Raw genomic sequence first — 21,664 nt, forward strand, 5'->3', positions numbered from 1 at the left:
AAGGGATTCTATGCGCTGATCAGTTGGTTACAGTGTAATACTTGAACTGGACACTCCAATGGCAGGACAATTCAGTCCTAAAACCTCTTAAATCGGAAATGATTACATATCGGTTAATAAGATATACTACCAGTTATTAACATAAAGTTTCTTGCATTTTAAACACGCTATCCTATTTAAGAGGTTTGAAAGATCTATGCACCCCTGTAATATAGGGAACACATATTTAGCTTATGTGTAAAAGAGATACATATCTTATGTATGTAAAAGTAAATTTTCTATGTAAGAAAAGTGACAGGGTCATAAAACTAAACCCACAAAATCATTTGACCCGTTGGAGGACATGGTCCTTCATGGCGATAGATGAAAGAAAGTTGGATGTGTAATAAATGTAGTGAAAGAAGTGAAAGGTCCCTACATTTTGTGGAACTGAAGTAAGAGCCTCCACAAAAACGCGTAATTTTAAATTCCTTTTTGAAAATTTTCGATTATTCAAAAGTTTCAAAGCCTAGAAAGCACCTCTCAATAACTCTCCTTTATTTTCCATCGACTTCAAATGCAGAAAAGTCAGAATCCAATACCAAAAAGTTGTGAAGACTTCAAAGACTGAAAAATCAGATTGAATCTTCCTAACAAAATGAGCACAGCCATTCTATTTATACCACGTTTAGCTAGCTTTTGAGTAGATGTGGATGGGAAAGACAGATATGAGTTTCTTGACATGGCTGGGGATCATTCTAATATTCCACTTTTACTACCTTTTCTACCTCAGCATAGCACAGCCTAATTTCGCTTTTCAATCGCCATGTGAAGGTAATGAGACAGAGTACTCTCCGAATGGTGCATATGGCACAAACCTTAACACAGTCCTCTCCTCTCTTTCACGTAACATAGATAGTGATGGGTTTTATAATACTTCCATAGGCCAAGATCCAGACAAGGTTAGTGTCATCGCGCAGTGTAGAGGAGATGTCGATTTACAAACATGCCGTGACTGTATAAAAAATGCAACTCGCTTGATTTTAGAGCTATGTCCTCAAAAGAAATCCGCCTTTGGTATTTATGATAAGTGTCTGATAAGATATTCGAATGAGTCCTTCATAGGCACAGTCTCAACAGACCCACAGAAAATTTATTATTACAACCAAAATTTCTCGAACCCGCAATTGTTCTTTAACCGATATTTGACACCCGTGTTGGAAAATTTACGAAGTCGAGCTTCAGAGGGTGGGAAGCGTAAGTTTGCTGCTAATATTACTAATGCCCCTGATTTTGCGAGGATATATGTACTTGTACAGTGCACAGCCGATTTATCCGCTGACGATTGCTTCAATTGTTTGACCACTGGCTATCAAACTCTACCTAGTTGTGAGTGTTATGCAAAGCGGGGAAACTACTATTTGATGCCCAGCTGCATTATTCGGTATGAACCTTACTCTTTCTTCAACGAGTCATTTGCTGAAGCTCCGCCATCGCCACCACCTGCCTCGTTGCCACTGCCACCACCAGCTTCACCGCCACTGCCACAACCAGGTATTTGAAATCTTTATGGAATTGTTAGCCACTTCATCTTTGTATTCAGCTTCTGGGGATACGCTAAGTCTAGCCTCTTATTTTGGCCTGAGCGGCCTCAATTGCAAAGAAGATCCAGATCCCCCATAGCTGTTCTCCAAGAGGAGTGGCTGAGATTCAATTTAACTGTGTAAAGAACGTTTATACCATAAGTGTATTTTAACACGTTCTAGTAGTTTAAGTGACTTGTTTTTCCAAGATATTGATCCCAATTATCTGTGATTTGAGAGCGTAAAAATTGTTCTAGAATACTGCAAGTCGACAAAAGTTCAGATGTAAGGTGCATATCTATCTATAATTTGTTATAAAATAAAGACGGTAAAGTAAAGACAAGTATAGAGAGAAACTGATATATTATTCGAATTCAAATTGATGTACATAATGAACTGAAATCTCTTCTATTTACAGAAGAAAGGAAGCTGCTGTGTAAGCTGCTACTATACCAGATATGGATAATCTTCTACTATGGGTAATGATTATCCATAACGGAGTATTGAAAGGATAAACTCATTGTACCTGGTATGGATAATCTTCTACCGGGAGTAATGTTTATTCATAACTAGGTACTTATTTTCAATAGAATACTAAATAGATAAATATATTTACGGCGGATTCCCATATGGATAAGCTTCTTCAGGAAGCTTATTTACAACGGAGTACTAAATGAATATCCATAATATAATATATTTATAACACTCCCCCTTGGATGTTCATTAAAATATAATGTGCCTCATTAAAACCTTACTAGGAAAAACCACGTGGGAAAAAATCCTAGGGAAGGAAAAAGAGTACACATATTTAGTAATACGCATTGCTATGTGCCTCATTAAAAACCTTATAAGGAAAACCTCATGGGAAAAAAAACCTTAGTAAGGAAAAAAGAGTGCATCGCGTATTTTACTCCCCTTGATGAAAACCTTGTTTTAAATATTTGAGTCTCCGCACTCCAATCTTGTATACCATCTTCTCAAAAGTTGAAGTTGGCAAAGATTTAGTGAATAAATCTGCTGGATTATCATTTGAACGGATTTGTTGCACATCAATGTCACCACTTTTCTGAAGATCGTGTGTGTAGAATAATTTTGGTGAAATGTGCTTCGTTCTATCTCCTTTTATAAATCCTCCCTTCAATTGGGCTATGCATGCAACATTGTCTTCGTATAAAATTGTGGGTCTTTTCTCACATTCCAAACCACATTTTTCTCGAATAAAATGAATTATTGATCTCAACCATACGCATTCCCTACTTGCTTCATGAATAGCTATTATCTCAGCGTGATTTGAAGAAGTAGCAACAATAGATTGCTTTGTGGAGCGCCATGATATGACAGTACCTCCATATGTAAATACGTAGCCGGTTTGAGATCGAACTTTATGTGGATCAGATAAATAACCTGCATCTGCATAACCGACAAGGTCTACACTATCTTTGTTAGCATAAAACAAACCCATATCAAGAGTTCCCTTTAAATATCGCAATATATGCTTAATCCCGTTCCAATGTCTCCGTGTAGGAGAAGAACTATATCTTGCTAGTAAATTAACAGAAAATGCTATGTCAGGCCTTGTAGCATTAGCAAGATACATTAGTGCACCAATTGCACTGAGATAGGGTACTTCGGGACCAAGGAGTTCCTCGTCCTCTTCTGGAGGTCGGAACAAATCCTTATTCACTTCAAGTGATCGAACAACCATTGGTGTACTCAATGGGTGCGCTTTGTCCATGTAAAAGCGTTTTAAGACCCTTTCTGTATAGGCAGATTGATGGATAAAGATCCCGTCTGCTAAATGTTCAATTTGCAGACCAAGACAAAGTTTTGTCTTTCCAAGATCTTTCATCTCAAATTCTTTCTTAAGATATTCAATTGCCTTTTGGAGCTCTTCTGGAGTTCCAACAAGATTTATGTCATCAACATAAACAACAAGTATAACAAATTATGATGCCATTTTCTTTATAAAAATACATGGACAAATAACATCATTTATGTAACCTTCTTTCAACAAATATTCACTAAGGCGATTATACCATATGCGCCCAGATTGCTTTAAACCGTATAAAGATCTTTGTAATCTAATTGAATAAATTTCCTGAGATTTTAAATTCGCTTCAGGCATTTTAAATCCTTCAGGGATTTTCATATAAATTTCACTATCAAGTGAACCGTACAGATAAGCTGAAACTACATCCATTAGATGTATTTCAAGCTTTTCATGCAGTGCTAAACTGATGAGATATCGAAATGTTATGGCATCCATAACAGGTGAATATGTTTCATCAAAATCGACTCCAAGTCGTTGTGAGAATCCTTGTGCAACAAGGCGAGCTTTGTATCTTTCAACTTCACTTTTATCATTCCTTTTTGGCACAAAAACTCATTTATGACCAACTGGTTTTATACTAGCAGGTGTTTGGACTACTGGTCCAAAGACCTCTCTTTTAGCAAGTGACTTTAATTCCGATTGAATTGCCTCTTGCATTTTGGCCAATCAGATCTTTGTCGATATTCTTCGACAGATCGAGGTTCAAGATCCTCACTATCTTGCATAATATTAAGTGCAACATTATATACAAAAATATTATCCACCACTTTCAGATCGATTTAAATTAATCACATCACCGGTTGAACTTATTAAAAGTTCTTCACTCACATGAGCTTCGGGTTCATTGATTTCTTCAGGAATCTCAGAACTAATCAGATTTTGGGTCTCTTCAGGGAATCCCTTCATAGTTTCGTTTTGATCATTTGTCGATTTTCTTTTTCGAGGATTTCGATCCTTATAACCCAAAGGCCTACCACGCTTCAGGCGTGCTTTAGGTTCATTAGCTCTCATGCTAGTAGATGGTCCTATTGGGACATCAATTCGGATAGGCATATTCTCTGCTGGATATGTGACTTAGTTATCCTTTTCAAATCAGTAAATGTGTCTGCCATTTGATTTGCTATATTTTGTAAATGGATGATCTTCTGGACCTCCTGATTACATATAGGGGTACGGGGATCAAAGTGAGATAATGATGAAACTTTCCACACAATTTCTCTTTTGATTTCCTTTTTCTCTCTCCCTAATTGTAGAAAATTTGTTTCATCAAACCGACAATCTGCAAATCGAGCAGTAAATAAATCTCCTGTCAATGGTTCCTCTATAGCGAATAATAGAGGGTGATTCAAACCCAACATATATTCCTATCCTTCTCTGTGGTCCCATCTTGCGATGTGGTGGTGCTACTGGTACATATACAGCACATCCGAAAATTCGTAGATAGGCAATATTTGGTTCATGACCAAAAACTAATTGTGACGGAGAATATTTATTATAATGTATCGGTCTGAGACGGATAAGTGATGCTGCATGCAAGATAGCATGGCCCCAAACAGTAGTAGGCAATGTTATTTTCATAAGTAGTGGTCTTGCTATCAATTGCAGGCGTTTAATAAATGACTCTGCAAGGCCATTTTGAGTATGAACAAAAGCTACAGGATGTTCAATTTTTATCCCAACTGATAGACAATAATCATCAAAAGCTTGAGATGAGAATTCTCCAGCATTATCAAGGCGAATAGCCTTTATAGGATAATCTGGGAATTGTGCCCTTAATCGAATTATTTGGGCTAATAGCTTTGCAAACGCCAGGTTGCGAGATGATAGTAGGCACACATGAGACCATCTTGAAGATGCATCTATTAGGACCATAAAATATCTAAACAACCCACTTGGTGGGTGAATAGGTCCACATATATCCCCATGTATACGCTCTAAAAAGGCAGGGGATTCAATATCAACCTTCATTGGTGATGGTCTAGTGATCATTTTTCCTTGATAACAAGCATCACAAGAAAATTCGTCATTTGTAAGAATCTTCAGGTTCTTTAATGGATGCCCACTCGAATTTTCAGTAATTCGTCTCATCATTATTGATCCGGGATGGCCCAAACGGCCATGCCAAAGCACAAAAGTATTTGAATCCGTAAACTTCTGGTTTACGATAGAGTGTGCTTCAATTGTACTAATTTTTGAATAGTATAAGCCAGAAGATAAAGTTGGTAACTTTTCTACAATGCATTTCTGGCCAGAAATATTCTTTGTAATACAAAGATATTCCCTGTTCATTTCATCTATTGTCTCAACATGATACCCATTTCGGCGGATATCTATAAAACTCAACAAGTTTCTTCGGGACTTGGAGGAGAACAATGCATTGTCTATAATAAGTTTTGTTCCCTTAGACAGAAATATTATGGCTCTTCCGGAGCCTTCAATCAAACTTATATTACCAGAAATTGTTGAAACATTTGCTTTTTCCTTATGCAAATAAGAAAAGTATTTCTGATCGTTGAATATGGCATGAGTTGTTCCACTATCAATAACACAAATATCTTCATGATTTGTCTTTGATCCAAACATAATTTGAGGGTTATCCATATTCTTCAAAATAACATAAATAAAATATATTATAGTAAACATCATTATCAAAGCATAACTTTTATTTATGTACAACAATTACATAACCATACTATTTATTACAAACAACAAAAATTAAAATATTTACATTTCTACAGATTCACTACCGATTACATGACTTATTTCTCCTTCTGGGAGTGCAAAGTAATCAGCTACATCCAAATGCATGAAGTCTAAATTATCTTCAGAAATAAAATTTGCTTCAGCATTTTTCTCTGTCTTCTTCAGGGAGGCTTGATAAAGCTCAACCAGGTGCTTTGGCGTACGACAAGTACGTGACCAGTGCCCTTTTCCTCCACATCTATAGCATGCATTTTCTGCATTTGGCGCTTGCACCGCTTCATGCTTTTGTTCCTTCCTTTTCCACTGCTGGTGGTGAGGAGGCTTCTTTGGTGCATTATTATTACCATGATTGGGGTTTCTTCCCCGACCACGGCCATGACCACGACTGGGGCCACGACCTCTTCCACGTTTAGCTTGGTGGAAGTTCGTCTCATTCACTTCAGGGAATGGACAAGAACCAATAGGTCGGCTTTCATGATTTTTCATTAATAGCCCATTATGTTGCTCTGCTATAAGAAGATGTGAGATAAGTTCAGAATACTTTTTAAATCTCATCTCTCGATATTGCTGCTGCAGGAGCATATTCGAGGCATGAAAAGTGGTGAAAGTTTTCTCCAACATATCATGATCAGTAATATTATCACCACATAATTTTAATTGGGAAATAATTCTGAACATAGCAGAATTATACTCACTGATAGATCATGCTTTTACATGAAAAAGTATTTGCTAACCTAAGACTAACTTGAAGCATTTTTTTAGGGAAGGATGATAAAACCGCACGAACTGTCATCATTATTGTTGTGCCCACTGTCACAGTTGTTATTTTTGTTGTTTGTATTCCTGTCATCTTGATGAAGAGACGAAAGAGGAAGCTGGTGAACAAAAGAGAGAGTAAGCGTGGCTTATTAACCTTCAATGATTTTGGAATGTTGAATTTAATTAAGACCATGTTTCACTAATTTGTTCTGTGCTATTACTACTACGTTGGTGAAGGTATACATGTGGATGATATTAGTACTGCAGAATCCCTGCAATATGATTTTTCTACAATTAGAGCAGCAACAAATAACTTCTCAGATGTTAATAAGTTGGGACAAGGCGGATTTGGTCCTGTGTACAAGGTGATTATATTAAATTTACTTATTGTTGCATGAGTTTAAGTTTTATAGCGTAAAAATTCTTTAAGTGTATATAATTAAATCATTCTTTCAATTTGTGCTCGTCTGCTTCAGGGTAAGCTTCCAAATGGACAAGAAGTAGCAGTGAAAAGATTGTCTGCAGACTCAGGCCAAGGTGATCTAGAATTCAAAAACGAGGTCTTGTTGGTCGCCAGGCTTCAACACAGGAATTTGGTTAGGTTGTTGGGATTTTGCCTTGATGGAATAGAGAGACTTCTTGTCTACGAATTTGTTCCCAATGCAAGCCTTGACCACTTTTTATTTGGTTTGTACTGCTTAACTTTAAATCCTTTAGTTGCCCTAATCTTTTACACTGCCAGTATATAGAAGTTAAAACTTTTTATAGATTATGAAGCTTATTAGTATTTATTTTGTTTGTCCAATGAGAAAGCAGATTCGGTTAAACGTAGGCAATTGGATTGGGAAAGGCGATCCAGAATCATAGGAGGCATTGCTAGGGGAATTCTTTATCTTCATGAGGATTCCAGACTTCGAATCATTCATCGTGATCTCAAAGCTAGTAATGTTCTACTAGATGCTGAAATGAATCCTAAAATCTCAGACTTTGGCATGGCAAGGCTATTTACACTGGATGAAACTCAAGGCAGCACAAGCAGAATTGTTGGGACCTAGTAAGTTTTATAACTCTCACTAGATCGACTGTTATTTTTCATATCGCCGGGGCCTGGGAAGAATTCTTAAACATTTAACAAGAATAAAAGCTGCATCGAGACATAAGCAAATCTTCCCTTGAAATGTGACTTGAATTTTCAACATGTCATTGTAATCTCTTCAGGACTGGTTACCTCAATTTTGTTGAAATAGGACTTTGTTTGTGTCTAGAATTTGAATTATTCGAGGTGAATGGTCATATACCTAAAGTTATTGTCAATTTGGTCATTAACAAAGGTGCACTGTCTGATGATGAAAATGAAATTTATTTCCAGAGTCAGTTCTGGGAATGAATAGGCACAATCTTGATCTTGTCTTGAACAAATTTTTTCTTATCCAGAACAAACTTTTTCCTTTTTCTTATCAGCATATGAATTCTCCTTGTTCAGAGAGGTTAATTACATATGATCTCTTGGCAGCAAAATATAAGGTGTAGGTCTTAACTTATCAAACTTGTAGTTTGTTCAGCCAAGAATAGATCAATGGTCTAAGAGTTTTCACATTGCAGTGAAATACATTTTCACTAAGGAAAGGCAGAAAAAAGAAAGCAGACATCAGGAGACCATAAATACCCAATCTGCACACCGTATTGGGGTAGGACGGATGAAGTGAAGGTTAACATCTAGAGCCATGTGTGACAAGATAGTGCCACCGATACTCAAAGGTAAGTTCTATAAAGCAGTGGTTAGATCGGCCATGATGTATGCGGCTGAATGTTGGCCTGTTAAGAACTCACATATCCAAAAGATGAAAGTAGAAGAAATGAGGATGTTGAGGTGGATGTGCGGGCACACTAGGATGAATAAGATTAGGAATGATGATATTAGGGAAAAGGTGCACGTGACTCCCATTAATGACAAGATGCGGGAAGTGAGGCTCAAATGGTTCGGTCATGTTCAGAGGAGAAGCCCAGATGCTCCGGTAAGGAGGTGTGAGCGGCTGGTTGTGGAGGGCACGAGAAGAGGTAGAGGGTGACCTAAGAAGTATTGGGAAGAGGTGATCAGGCAGGATATGACGAGGCTTCAGATATTCGAGGACATGACACTTGATAGGAAGATGTGGCGATCGAGTATTAGGATTACAGGTTAGGAGGTAGTTGAGCCTTGCCTTACTTTCTACCTTTGTGAGCCTAGTCTGGTAGCGTTTTTGTCTAAGATAGCTAGTGACAATGTTGTGTCTTACTATTTCGCTTTTCAGTGCGGGACCAATTTACTAGCCATCGCTTTTGCTTTGCATATTTCATGTTGTTTCTATTTTTTCTATGATTTCTGTGGTGAAACTAATATTGTCTCCTTTTGTCTTTTTATTCTCTTGAGCTGAGGGTCTTTCGGAAACAGCCTCTCTACTCCTTCGGGGTAGGAGTAAGGTCTGCATACACACTACCCTCTCATACCCCAGTAGTGGAATTTTACTGAGTTGTTGTTGTTGTTGTTGTTGCAGTAAATTGCAGCACAACGTTTTACTGCGTCTTCCTAAGTTCATTAAAAAATGTTTCAGTTCTTTATTAGCCTTTACATGTGGTCTGAATTTTAACATCAAGGAGTTCCCAGTTTTGACATCTTATTGAGTGGCTGATCGCACTGTTTCTAGACAATAAACTTCAGAATTGATTTTTTGGCCTTTTTACCTCAGTCTGTTCATGTGAAGTGAAACATATATTTGTACCCAAAAAAAAAAAAAAACTTTAACAGCTGAATCATATCTAAGTTGCCGAATGTCATGTAACTCTTGTTTTTGTTTTCCAGTGGATATATGGCACCAGAATATGCGATGCACGGACAATTCTCAGTCAAATCAGATGTTTTCAGCTTTGGAGTACTAGTCCTAGAAATTTTAAGTGGCCAAAGAAACACTTCTTTTAGAAATGGAGAATCCGTGGAAGACCTTTTGAGCTATGTAAGTAACCAGGTCCAATAAGTTTTCATCAACCCTAAACTAGTCAGGACCTGCTACATGCGTTATATGAAATATATGTTACTCTCTCTACCTCCCAAATATAGTCTTTTGGTAAAGTAAATTTATTCCAAAGTACTTTTTCTTTTTCAAAGAAGTTGAACGCTAATTAAGTGAGACGTTTAAGAGAAACATAAAGATTTAATTTAGACAAAGACTCTTATATTTTTTTCAATACAAATACTCTTATGAGTAGGGCTGTTTAGTGTTTTTCTTAAGGGTTGTGAATACTCTTATGACCGGAGGCAGTATGATATATGATTCGTCTTATTCTGAGAATTGAATTATAACTGCAGGCTTGGTCGAACTGGCGCGAAGGAACAACTACAAATTTTATAGACCCAATGCTGAGGGGAAGCACAGGACTAGTTCGTGACATAGTGAGATGTATCCACATTGCTTTATTGTGCGTTCAAGAAAATGTGGCAAATAGACCAACTATGGCTGCAGTAGTTCTCATGCTCAGTAGCCTCTCTTTGAGTCTTCCAGTTCCTTCAGGGCCTGCATATTATATGCACAACGATATTAGCCCAGAGACTTCCCTTGTTCAAGAATACAATTCAAGAATGTCAGATTCTAGAGAACCAGCCAAAAGTAAATCCATTTCTTCATCACGGAATGAGGCGTCGATAACTGAGTTATATCCTCGTTAACATCCTTGGACATAATAGCCTTTTCTCTAAGTTTTCTTATTTACTTTTTTATTTGTTCCAACTCCTATTAGTTTAGAATTGAGATTGAACAATTGATGATTTTGTGTTTCGCACAAGGATTTAACTTGATTCATAAGTAATATTACTTTTATTTTGGTTTGAAAGATAATTATACTAATATAAAATTGAACTAAATGACCCCTTAGTTAGTATATAGTACTCCCTCTGGTGGACGAAATTCAGAGTAAGAGTGGTACATAGACAATTCAATTTAACAAGTGTATTCAACAGTGTATTCAGTTCAGCCATGAGATGATCCTTCTCAAGCATAACAAATGATTCAAACCCAAAAGACTGCTTATCCCAGTTGCAGGTAATCTTTTTTTTTTCCTCTAAAAAATACTTGTGCTACGTCACAACACTTGGAAATCTAACCACATCACCCCTACGCTTTCTCCTTAGCATGCCAAAAGTCGGTGCAACTCCGGAAAGACAGATACGTTACTCAAGCGTTATGTCGAACAAGTGGTGTGCATTCTTTCAGTGTGCTTGTATGTGAGAATTGGAGAAAGATGTGCCCTTTAAAAAACAGGGAAAGCAAAAGATAGGAGTGGGAGCAGATTGCAGATGCAGAGCAAAAAAAATCAGGGAGTTTTAATGTGTCACTTACCTGGTGGTTCACTTCTTACTTTAAGGCCTCTAAACAGGGGCGAAACGGGCATTCGGTTCATAGATTTAACCGCAAATTTGGTTTCAAATCTTATATTTGTCTTAAGAAATTTATTATATATAAAAACTATTAATTTAGAACCAAGTAAATTAAAAAGATTAAAATCTTGAACGCATAAGCTTCAAATTGTGCCTCTATATTTTACTTCTCTCGCTAAGCTCTCGACTTGAGACCCCTAGCCCAGGCATCAACTCTGCATAATTCTCAACTGACAGTTAGGTCTAGCACTTACCAAGCAAACTCTTACCCCAATGTTACTTCTTGTGCCCCATTTTCTTTCCACATTCTTGAGCTCACTGTGATTCCAAATTGCTACATGATAAAATAAAATAAAAAGGGACTACTATTTCTTTAATATTAAGCATATAGTTGGAAATGAATAACATATTTAGTATTGAATTCCTGAAGTTACTATAATTTTGAGACAATTGTTTTTTTATTATCTGAAGTGAGGATTAAAATGGAACGGAGGTAAATAATAAACACTCCTGTAATATAAGGAAATAAAATTTCAAACTTTAGAAAAGTTTGTAAGTTTGAAATCCTGTCACAGATAAAAGAGAGTTCGATGTGGTAATAGATTCAGTCATTCAACGAAAGAACGGAAAGGTCCCCACATTTTTTGGAAATGGGAGAAGAGCTTCCACAAAAACACGTTATATTGAATTACTTTTTGAAAGTTTCAAAGCCTGTAAAGCAACTGCCAATAATATATCTTCTCCTTAATTAGTATCCACTCCCATCCTTTTCAATGCTTTTAATCCTTTCATATTGTCCACTGACTCATAAGCTGAAAAGTCAGAGTCAATCTTTCAATAACAAAAAGTTGTGAAGACTTCAAAAACTGAAATATCAGATTCAATATAATCCTCATACTGTCTCTGAAACGCTAATTAAGCTTTGCGTAGATTGGGCAGACAGCTATGAGTTTCTTGGAATGACTGGTTATTCTAATATTCCAGTTTTACTTCTTTTTCGAGCTCAGCATAGCACAGCCTAGTTTCAGATCTTATGCATGTGCAGATTACACTGATAAGACAGAGTTCTCCCCAAATAGTGCATACGACACTAACCTTAACACACTCCTGTCCACTCTTTCACGGGATATGGATAGTTATGGGTTCTATAACACTTCCATAGGCCAAAACCCTGACAAGGTTAGTGTCGTCGCGCAATGCAGAGGAGATGTGGAATCACAAACATGCCGAAATTGTATAACTAATGCTACTCTTAAGATTTTAGAGGTATGTCCTTACAAGAAAGCGGGCTTTGGTTATTATGATGACTGTACGCTACGATATTCAAATGAGTCCATCATAGGCACCGTGTCAAATAACCCTTTGGTTTTTATATTTAACACGGCAAATGTCTCGAGCCCCGACGTGTTTATGCAAGAAGATCTAAGAACCTTGTTGGAAAGTTTACAAAGTAAAGCTTCAGCAGGAGGTAAACGCAAGTTTGCTAGAAATAGTACTCGTGGACCTGATTTTCAGACTATACATGCACTTGTACAGTGTACTGCGGATTTATCAGCCGAAGAATGCTTCAACTGTTTAAGAACTGGTTATGAAAGTTTACCTAGCTGTCCATGTTATGGAAAGCGGGCTGCTACCGTTTTGATGCCCAGCTGCAATTTTATATTTCAAGTAAACCCTTTTTCCAACAAGCTACCAACTGAAGCTCCACCACCCTTATGGCCACCGCCACCGTCACCCTTATGGCAATCGCCACCGCCACTGCCACCATCTCCACCACCAACAGGTAAGTGAGATCTTTACGGAATTGTTAGTCACTTCTATTTCTAACCTCTCCTGTCTTTCAGATTTTAAATTCCATGTTGGTCGAACAATAAGGTTATTGTATGGGTTCAAATCTGGACGACCACGGCCCATCTCAAGTACTTCCACTTCTGAAAGAAGACGCCGCTCGAGTCGTACTCTTTTTCCCTCTCCCGGGTTTTGTCCCAATCGGGTTTTCTCGAGGAGGTTTTTAATGAGGCGACGAGGGGGACATCTCTGAGGTTCGAAGTATTGTTCATTGCCCCGCCTACCAATTACATCTCCAGGCCAAACAATGAAGGGACTAGGTATAATCTCCATTATATGTACGAAGTCGACATGTATATCCGACATATGAATAAAATCACTCCATTATGTATACGAAAGCAACACACATCTCCAATGTATGAATGAAACTGGCATCCACGACACTCCAACAAATAAAATAGAACGCCACCCTCACGATGGGATCTTACTTCAGCGCCAGCTCGAAAGTAACATCCTAATGGCCAAGGCCATCGACGTAAAACGAGTTTGACATCACTCGAACTACGACGGGATATTACTTCAACGCTAGCTCGAAAGTAACATCCCAATGGCTAAGGCCATCTACGTAAAATGAGTTCGACATCACTCGAACTACGATGGTATATTACTTCGGCGCCAGCTCGAAAGTAACATCCCAATGGCTAAGGCCATCGACATAAAACGAGTTCGACATCATTCAAACTATGACGAGATATTCCTTCGGCGCCAACTCGAAAGTAATATCCCAATGGCTAAGGCCATCGACGTAAAATGAGTTCGACATCACTCGAACTACGACGGGATATTACTTCGACGCCAGCTCAAAAGTAACATCCCAATGGCCAATGTCATTGACAAAAAACGAGTTAGACATCACTCGAACTACGACGGGATATTACTTTGGTGCCAGCTCGAAAGTAATATCCCAATGGTTAAGGCCATCGACAAAAAACGAGTTCGACATCATTCGAACCACGACGAGATCTTACTTCGGCACCAGCTCGAAAGTAACATCCCAATGGCTAAGGCCATCGATAAAAAACAAGTTCGACATCACTCGAACTACGACGCTATACTACTTCGGCGCCAACTCGAAAGCAATATCCCTACGGCTAAGGTCGTTGCCAACGAAAAGGGTTCAACTAAACTCAATACAATAAGTTTAGCAATTCAACAAAGCGTCGAAGCGACGTAACTACAGCAGAAGTCATAAAAAATATCAATCAAAGAAAGAAAAACGACTCAGAAATGTACGACCAAAACGACCTCCATCCACAACAAATATGTTATAAATATTTGTCTTTACAAAGGGCTCAAAGACGCTCTTACAAAAATCGCAAAGCAGAAAGTAAGTACAAAACAAATACTACACATCATTCCCGGTGGCATACACGTCTTCATACCAAGATTCGGAGGCGAGTTTGTTTGCATCATCAGAATTGATATCATCTCCGTCAGGCATAAGAGGATCATACCTGCATGCCTCACGAGCTGCACGAGCCTTGGCATGTACATCCGAAGCTCCGCTTCAGATGCCCTCCCATCAACATGAAGAGCCTTGTACACATCGAGTTGAGCCTCGGCGTGAACCCACAACTCATATAGACATCGAGGCACGACGGGATCAGTTGGAGCATAAGATGTATAAGGTTGCGACTGTCATCTTACGTCCTCCGCTTTTAAAGAATCCATTTGCTTGTTCAATGCGGATAGTTTCGCCTCCAACCCTTGAATATGCTCCCCTCCCCCGCTATCTTAAGTGCGGATACCTCCTACTCCTTGGTCGGCTCTGACCTACAAACACAAAGGGCATCATCCAAAACCGCTGCCTCAGAGACAACAGTCGCCAATCTATCGGCACCGATGCCCAGCTCACCTCTAAGCTCATTGATCTTCGCTGTCTTCGTATCCAGTTCGGCAGTTAAATTGGCCACCTTTGCTTGGAGGTCAGCATTCTCACCCATTACCGTCTTACTCAGCTCAAGCTCATCTTCCTTCACTTTAAGGGATGCCTCGAGCTCATTGTTATAGGTGATTGCCTTCATAAAGTCCTCGTCTCGTTCCCTCAAACTCCTAGACCTTATGCGCCAATTGATCCTCCCTCTACTTGAGCTCTTCGCGGAACAGTTGGAAGTCAGGATCCTGATTGTAGATGTTGGCCATCGCATGATGCTTGATGTGATATTCTTGATATTTAGAAGACATTTTTCCTTAAATGGACGTCCTCTTCCTTTCCCGGCGCTCGCGCTTGATCTCCATGATAAAGGTCTGGCACAAAAAGTAAAGTTAAAAAAAAGGGACAGGCTAAAATCAATAACACAAACCCAATGACGAAATGAAAAGAAAGATATCTACCCGCAAGGCCATGCCAGAGACGCTCCGAGACAACTCCATATCGCTCATCGCTCTAAGCGCCTCATTCTCATGGGTAGCACATAAAGGAGCTAAAGCAGACGCCACCTTATCACAGTCCGACAACAAGTTATAGTCTCCAAGGACAACTATGTGTCGATCAGAACCCTCCACTCTGACCTCTACGTGAGTGTGACGCTCCAAAAACTCATGAACATCCCCCGGGTCGACATCTAAGCCCTAGCCTTCGCCCTCGACGCGTAGGCCCCCTCCGACGTTAGACGATGCGCCACCCTCAGCGGAGCGCACAGAACGACCTCGTTGGTAAACCCCTTCTGTTTAGGGAGACCTCCCCGCCAAGATGGCGTCAACGTGAGCACAGGTGCCGTCTGCGACACACCTATCCTACTCTTACCAGTTTCAATGGCCACGCCCTTCCCAAGCTCCACCCTTTCCCTTTTTCTCAGTAACGATTTGTCCCCATTAGAGGACTCCTTCACAAGGTGATGGATCGGTAAGTAAGAGGTCTCTTCCCTCACGACCATATCCCAAGAGGTTTCCCTCGCCTGTACCAACTGAGCACGACCCTCTCGAGCGGACTTATCCAAAGTGAATTGCATTCGTGCGAAGGCGACAACTTGACGAAATGCAGGGTCTGGGGCCCTCCGCCTAGAAGCTCTGCGACCTGCCATCATAAAGAGTCGTATCAATAGACGACGGTATATAGTCGAAGAGAGATACAGAGGAAGATACTTACCAAATGAAATTTTCAGCCCATAGCGCTTCACGAAAGCGGGCCAGTCTCTAGTCTTCACTGCATGGGAAAGCAGACGGGCTACCCAATCCATTATACCCGCAATAGGGTGAGGTGGGCACCCCATAGGTGCAAACGAGAAATAAATAAACACTAAGGTGAATGAAGAAGAAAAGAAATAGTTAACAAGTGGCGACACTTACGATTCTCGTTCCACCGCTCTGGGAATCTAGCGGGGTCAGACACGATATGCTCAGTTCTAACGAAGAAGTACTTATGCCAAAATTTGTGACTTGCCCAGTCATCGGTTCCGACCACCAGCCCTTTTGTCCCACGGTACCTCAGATGTACCATAGTACCCCTATGAAAGCTGGGAGAAAACAAGTGTAGAAGGTGGTGAACGGTAACCTCGCACCCCTCCAACTACACATATTTTGTCAACAACAGGAGTATTTTGAGCATATATGGGGAAAGTTGTGTCGGGTAAACCTGATAGAATTGACAGAATTCTTCCGCTAACGGGAGAAGGGGGAATGAATGACCAATCACGAATGGGTACTCATAAAAAGCACAGTACACAGGCCTATGGACTTCCACGAAGTCCCTTCCCACTGGAACCATCTCAATATGAGCGGGAATGTTGTATTTTGCACGGAGAGCATCGATATGGACTTGCTCAGTTTCAGAGAGTACGGGGGCAGGAGTAGGAGGAGGATCCTTAAGAAAGTCTCTTCGAGACATAGGGTGTCTTGGCAATAACTCTTCCACGGTGGGAAAGTTGTCCCCTTCCTCCACCGTCATGTCCTCACCACCAGGGGAGCGCCATGGACAACGGGATGGTGTTAGAAACCCCCTCACGAGATTGATGTGATGTGTTCTAGGCATCTCTATGGCGGAAAATGTGTTAAAATAACAGAAAAAGCTAAGAACGAAGAATGGAAGAAGAGGAAGCAGAGAAATCGTTGGAGCAAACACGGGAGGGATGCGAAAGAATAACCAGAGACGAAATGGCAAAGAGTTTCTGAAAAAACAAACCCTCCACCTATTTATAGGATTGGGTGGCGCCAGAATCGAAGCGAAAGGCTGCAGAATGGCACTGAAATCGAAGCGACAAGCCCTCAGCCCATGTCTCGAAAACACACATAATGATGACGCACGTGGAAGTGACATCATTTCCTGATAAGATACACCACCCAGGGTACTGTTGAGCACGCTAACCTTTCATTGTTGGTCAAGCCATGACGCTTCGTGAAACCAAATTTCTCCACAGGAGTGGGCGGTGTCCGCTTATCAAGGACGCACCAAGTCGCAACCTCGACAAGCGGAGAGACTAACTGTATGGATCCAAATTTGGACGACCAAGGCTACTGACAAATACGACAAAAGATGAGATCTTCATAGCACGACGTCCGGTGAAAGACGACGACGACCGACAACGGACAAATGACGTATGACTTTTGCAATAGTGTAGGCCTAACAGGGGGCATTAGGAATATATTTTCAAATATTCCCTATGATATGTCTTTTAGGGTTCAGAAGGAGGTTGTCCCTTATATATAGTGAGGAAAAAACCTTGTAAGGGGGATTATTCGACTAAGAGCTTCTATTGTAATATTTATTCTACATTCTTGGTGATCATTTTGAGACGCTTAATGCTTCTGTTCCACAAGATCAATAAGTACTATTTACCTTGTTCATCCCTCAGGTTTCTCATTGTAGAGTTTATTATACTTGACTGAGATTTACCTCTTTATCTTCTTTAATTGATTTAACCAAAAAATGGTTCAATATCTTTTGGGTCAAACAGTTATACTAGCATATTACCTCACATTATTTCTTTACTAAATCGAAGAAAAGTGAACCCCCCCAAAAAAGTCATTGGAATTCCTCCTAGAATTATGGGATTGCTAAATCTATTGGGAGCAAATATATGGATGATTCTAGATCCGGCATTAATTATAATTGAATAGAGACCATGAATATCAAAATGAGACAATGTGTCACCTATCAAAGTAAGAACTTTAGGAAATGAAGACAATAAGAAAATGGGGAAGAGCCAAATAACATTTCTTCATTTTTTCTTTTCTTTTTTGAAGCTGTGACTGAAGCCATCTGTCCATCATTGTTCCCTCATTATCTCAGTCTATCCATTTCCTTGTCGAAAGAGACTTGACTTTTTAAAGCTGTGACAGAAGCTGTAGAACCCAAATTGCTTTTTGAATTGGAGAATGAAGAAATGGTATATATCTCTAGGAGCGAAATGTAGAAAAATGTTGGGGCATTTGGGTAGAAGGCAATCTGTGAAGAAATGTTCCTTAACTTTGTACAGCTTCTCAAATCTGTGTATTGAGAGAAGGAGAAGAGAAGAGAGTGGGGGGGGGGGGGAGAAGGATGGCGGAGAGAATCAGAGGGAGGGAGGGACTGTTGGGTGAGCCGGCCAGGGACTGGGGGCTATCAAACTAAGTTGGGTTTTGGGAATTTTGATGAAAGACAAAAAAAGTCCCTGCGTTCAAAAAACATAGAAAGACTTTTGCAACTTGTAAGCTTAAAGAAGCCACAAGTTGTAATATTAAATATACCGTAATATTTGTGTGACAATAAAAGTTTGTTAAAATGGGAAGTTCAATTTAAATTGTTTTCAAATTTAAAAAGGTGTTATTCTCTATTAAACGAGGGAGTTATGGTAATTAACGGCTACCGGCACACTAATTTGAGGCGTGTTTTTGTAGTAACTGCTCGAACTGTCATCATTACTGTTGTGCCCACTGTCACGGTTGTTATTCTTATTGTTTGTACTTTTGTCATCTTGAGGAAGAGGCAAAAGAGGAAGCACCTGCTGAACCCAATTGAGAGTAAGCGTAGTTTATTAACTGACAATGATTAAGGAAAATTGAAATTTCTAAGACCATGTTTCACTAATTTGTTGTATGCCTACTACTACTACATTGGTGAAGGCATACATGGGGATGATACTACTACTGCAGAATCCTTGCAATATGATTTTTCTGCAATTCAAGCAGCAACAGATAACTTCTCAAATGCAAATAAGTTGGGACAAGGCGGATTTGGTCCTGTGTACAAGGTTGTTTAGCTTGCTTATTGTTGCAAGAGTTTAACTTTTATTGTGTAAAATTTTTTTACACTCTCAATGTAAATAAGTTAAGTCCTTTTTGCATAACAACCTAGTTGGAGCAAGAATACTGTTTTTTAATTTGTTCTGATATGTTTCAGGGTAAGCTTCCAAATGGACAAGAAGTAGCGGTAAAAAGATTGTCAGTAGGTTCAGGCCAAGGTGATCTAGAATTCAAAAACGAGGTGCTGCTGGTTGCCAGGCTTCAACACAGGAATTTGGTTAGGCTGCGAGGATTTTGTCTAGATGGAACAGAGAGACTTCTTGTCTATGAATTTGTTCCTAATGCAAGCCTTGACCATTTTTTATTTGGTATGAATTAAGTTTTAGTTTTCCTGATAGTCTAATTCTTCTACTCTGTCAATATATGGAAGTTATACTTTTCATAAAATATGGAGCTTGAGCATCAATAATTTATGTTCTTCGTTTAATGTTCGTCCAATGAGAAAGCAGATTCGGTTAAACGTAGGCAACTGGATTGGGAAAAGCGATACAAAATCATAGGAGGCATTGCTAAGGGAATTCTTTATCTTCATGAGGATTCTAGACTTCGTATCATTCATCGTGATCTCAAAGCTAGTAACGTTCTACTAGATGCAGATATGAATCCTAAAATCTCAGACTTTGGCATGGCAAGGCTATTCACATTGGATGAAACTCAAGGCAACACAAGAAGAATCGTTGGGACCTAGTAAGTGTTACATCTCTCATTAGACATAGACTGTTGTTTTTCACATCACTGGGAAGGATTCTTTAACCATTTAGCTAGCAAGAACAAAAACCTCGAGACTTCGCAAAAAAATAAATAAATAAATAAATCATTCATCGAAATGTTAATAGAATTTTAAGATGAACTTTAATTTGTCATTATAATTGCTTTCTAAATGGTTCCCCTCAATTTTGTTTTTTCTTTTCCGCACCTCAATTCGTCCAACTAGAATTTTAATCGTCCCTACAATTATGGTGCCGTATGCTAGAAAAGTCTTTTAATCGTTCTTTCTCTTTTGCAGTGGATATATGGCACCAGAGTACGCAATGCACGGACAATTTTCAGTCAAATCAGATGTTTTTAGCTTTGGAGTACTAGTCCTAGAAATTTTAAGTGGCCAAAGAAACACTCGTTTCAGAAATGGAGAATCTGTGGAAGACCTTCTGAGCTATGTACGTAACCAAGTTAATTAATCAACTAAACCTCAATGCCAAACTAGTTTAGACCATCTTCATGCATAAAGCTCTTTTACACTGCTAGTATATGGAAGTTAAACTCTTGAATCGTAATGTCACAGGCTTGGACAAACTGGCGTGAAGGAACATCTTCAAATTTGATAGACCCCATATTGAGGGGAAGCTCAGGAATAGTTCGTGATATAACGAGATGCATCCACATAGCTTTATTGTGTGTTCAACAAAATGCTGCAGATAGACCAACTATGGCTGCAGTAGTTCTCATGCTCAGTAGCCTCTCTCTGAGCCTTCCAGTGCCTTCAGGGCCTGCATACTCTATGCACAATGTTGGTAACCCGGAGAATTCACTTATTCAAGAATACAATTCAAGAATGTCCCGTTCATCACAAAATGAGGTGTCGATAACTGAGTTATATCCAAGATAATAGTCTTGTATTCAATTGCCTTTCGTTTAATTATGAGATGCATTATGTGTGGAGGCAGCTGTCACCGATAAACGAGAAACTTGAATTGAAGCCTCAGAGATCCAAACCTACATGCTCTTGTGATTTACCCCCTTTCCCCCTCCTAGTCTAGTGCTAGTGCCTACGCTGAAAATGGAGATAATTTTATGCTTGGTCATTGAACTTTTGTGTTTGTTATCCAAAAGTCATTTTTTTTGTTATATAAAAATTATTTAACTTTGTGTTCATTACACAAAAGTCACTTTTCTTTCTTTTGTTACGCTCAAATCATTTTACTTTGCTCTAGTTATCACAAAAGTCATATTTTTACTTGAAAAGTCTTTTATGCCCTTGACATTATTTAAACCTTCATATTAATTATGCAATACCTTCTATATTATATACTATATAATATATTTTTAACGATGTATTTTATTTATAAATAAACTAACTTAATATTATTTTATTTATTTATTTTTATAATATATTCGTATATTTAATTTTTTTAAAGTTAATTTTCAAAATATATTAGTAGTGTTATTAAATTTATCAGTAACTTTAATATATATATTAGTAGAAAAATAAATCGGCAAGTACATTTCCGTGAGAAAATTCGCAGATAAACAAACAAAAAAAATGAGGAAAAATTCATATGTTAATCTGAAGGAAAATCCCTAGGTACTACATGTGAATTTAGCTGAGTATATTTT

General features: G+C 38.9%; 2 protein-coding genes across 3 annotated transcripts; both read left to right on the forward strand.

Moving 5' to 3' along the window:
* Positions 1 to 451: 451 nt before the first annotated feature.
* LOC138886491 (cysteine-rich receptor-like protein kinase 10) lies at positions 452 to 10,750 on the forward strand. The gene is made up of 7 exons (XM_070167776.1): positions 452 to 1,533; positions 6,859 to 6,990; positions 7,093 to 7,220; positions 7,332 to 7,542; positions 7,672 to 7,909; positions 9,695 to 9,845; positions 10,199 to 10,750. Exons 1-7 carry the CDS (start codon positions 687 to 689, stop codon positions 10,553 to 10,555), a joined length of 2,064 nt encoding a protein of 687 aa, XP_070023877.1. The 5' UTR covers positions 452 to 686; the 3' UTR covers positions 10,556 to 10,750.
* A 1,388-nt stretch (positions 10,751 to 12,138) lies between these two features.
* LOC104211704 (cysteine-rich receptor-like protein kinase 10) lies at positions 12,139 to 21,202 on the forward strand. Of its 2 annotated transcripts, none has more exons than XM_009760798.2 (7): positions 12,139 to 13,046; positions 18,926 to 19,048; positions 19,151 to 19,278; positions 19,428 to 19,638; positions 19,780 to 20,017; positions 20,337 to 20,487; positions 20,613 to 21,202. In XM_009760798.2, exons 1-7 carry the CDS (start codon positions 12,392 to 12,394, stop codon positions 20,934 to 20,936), a joined length of 1,830 nt encoding a protein of 609 aa, XP_009759100.2. In that variant the 5' UTR covers positions 12,139 to 12,391; the 3' UTR covers positions 20,937 to 21,202. The 2 variants fall into 2 exon arrangements, with proteins under 2 accessions (XP_009759100.2, XP_070023878.1); XM_070167777.1 differs by lacking the exon at positions 12,139 to 13,046 and adding an exon at positions 13,267 to 13,371.
* The last annotated feature ends 462 nt before the right edge of the window (positions 21,203 to 21,664 follow it).

Source organism: Nicotiana sylvestris, chromosome 2 (assembly GCF_000393655.2).
Source record: "Nicotiana sylvestris chromosome 2, ASM39365v2, whole genome shotgun sequence".
Taxonomy (NCBI): domain Eukaryota; kingdom Viridiplantae; phylum Streptophyta; class Magnoliopsida; order Solanales; family Solanaceae; genus Nicotiana; species Nicotiana sylvestris.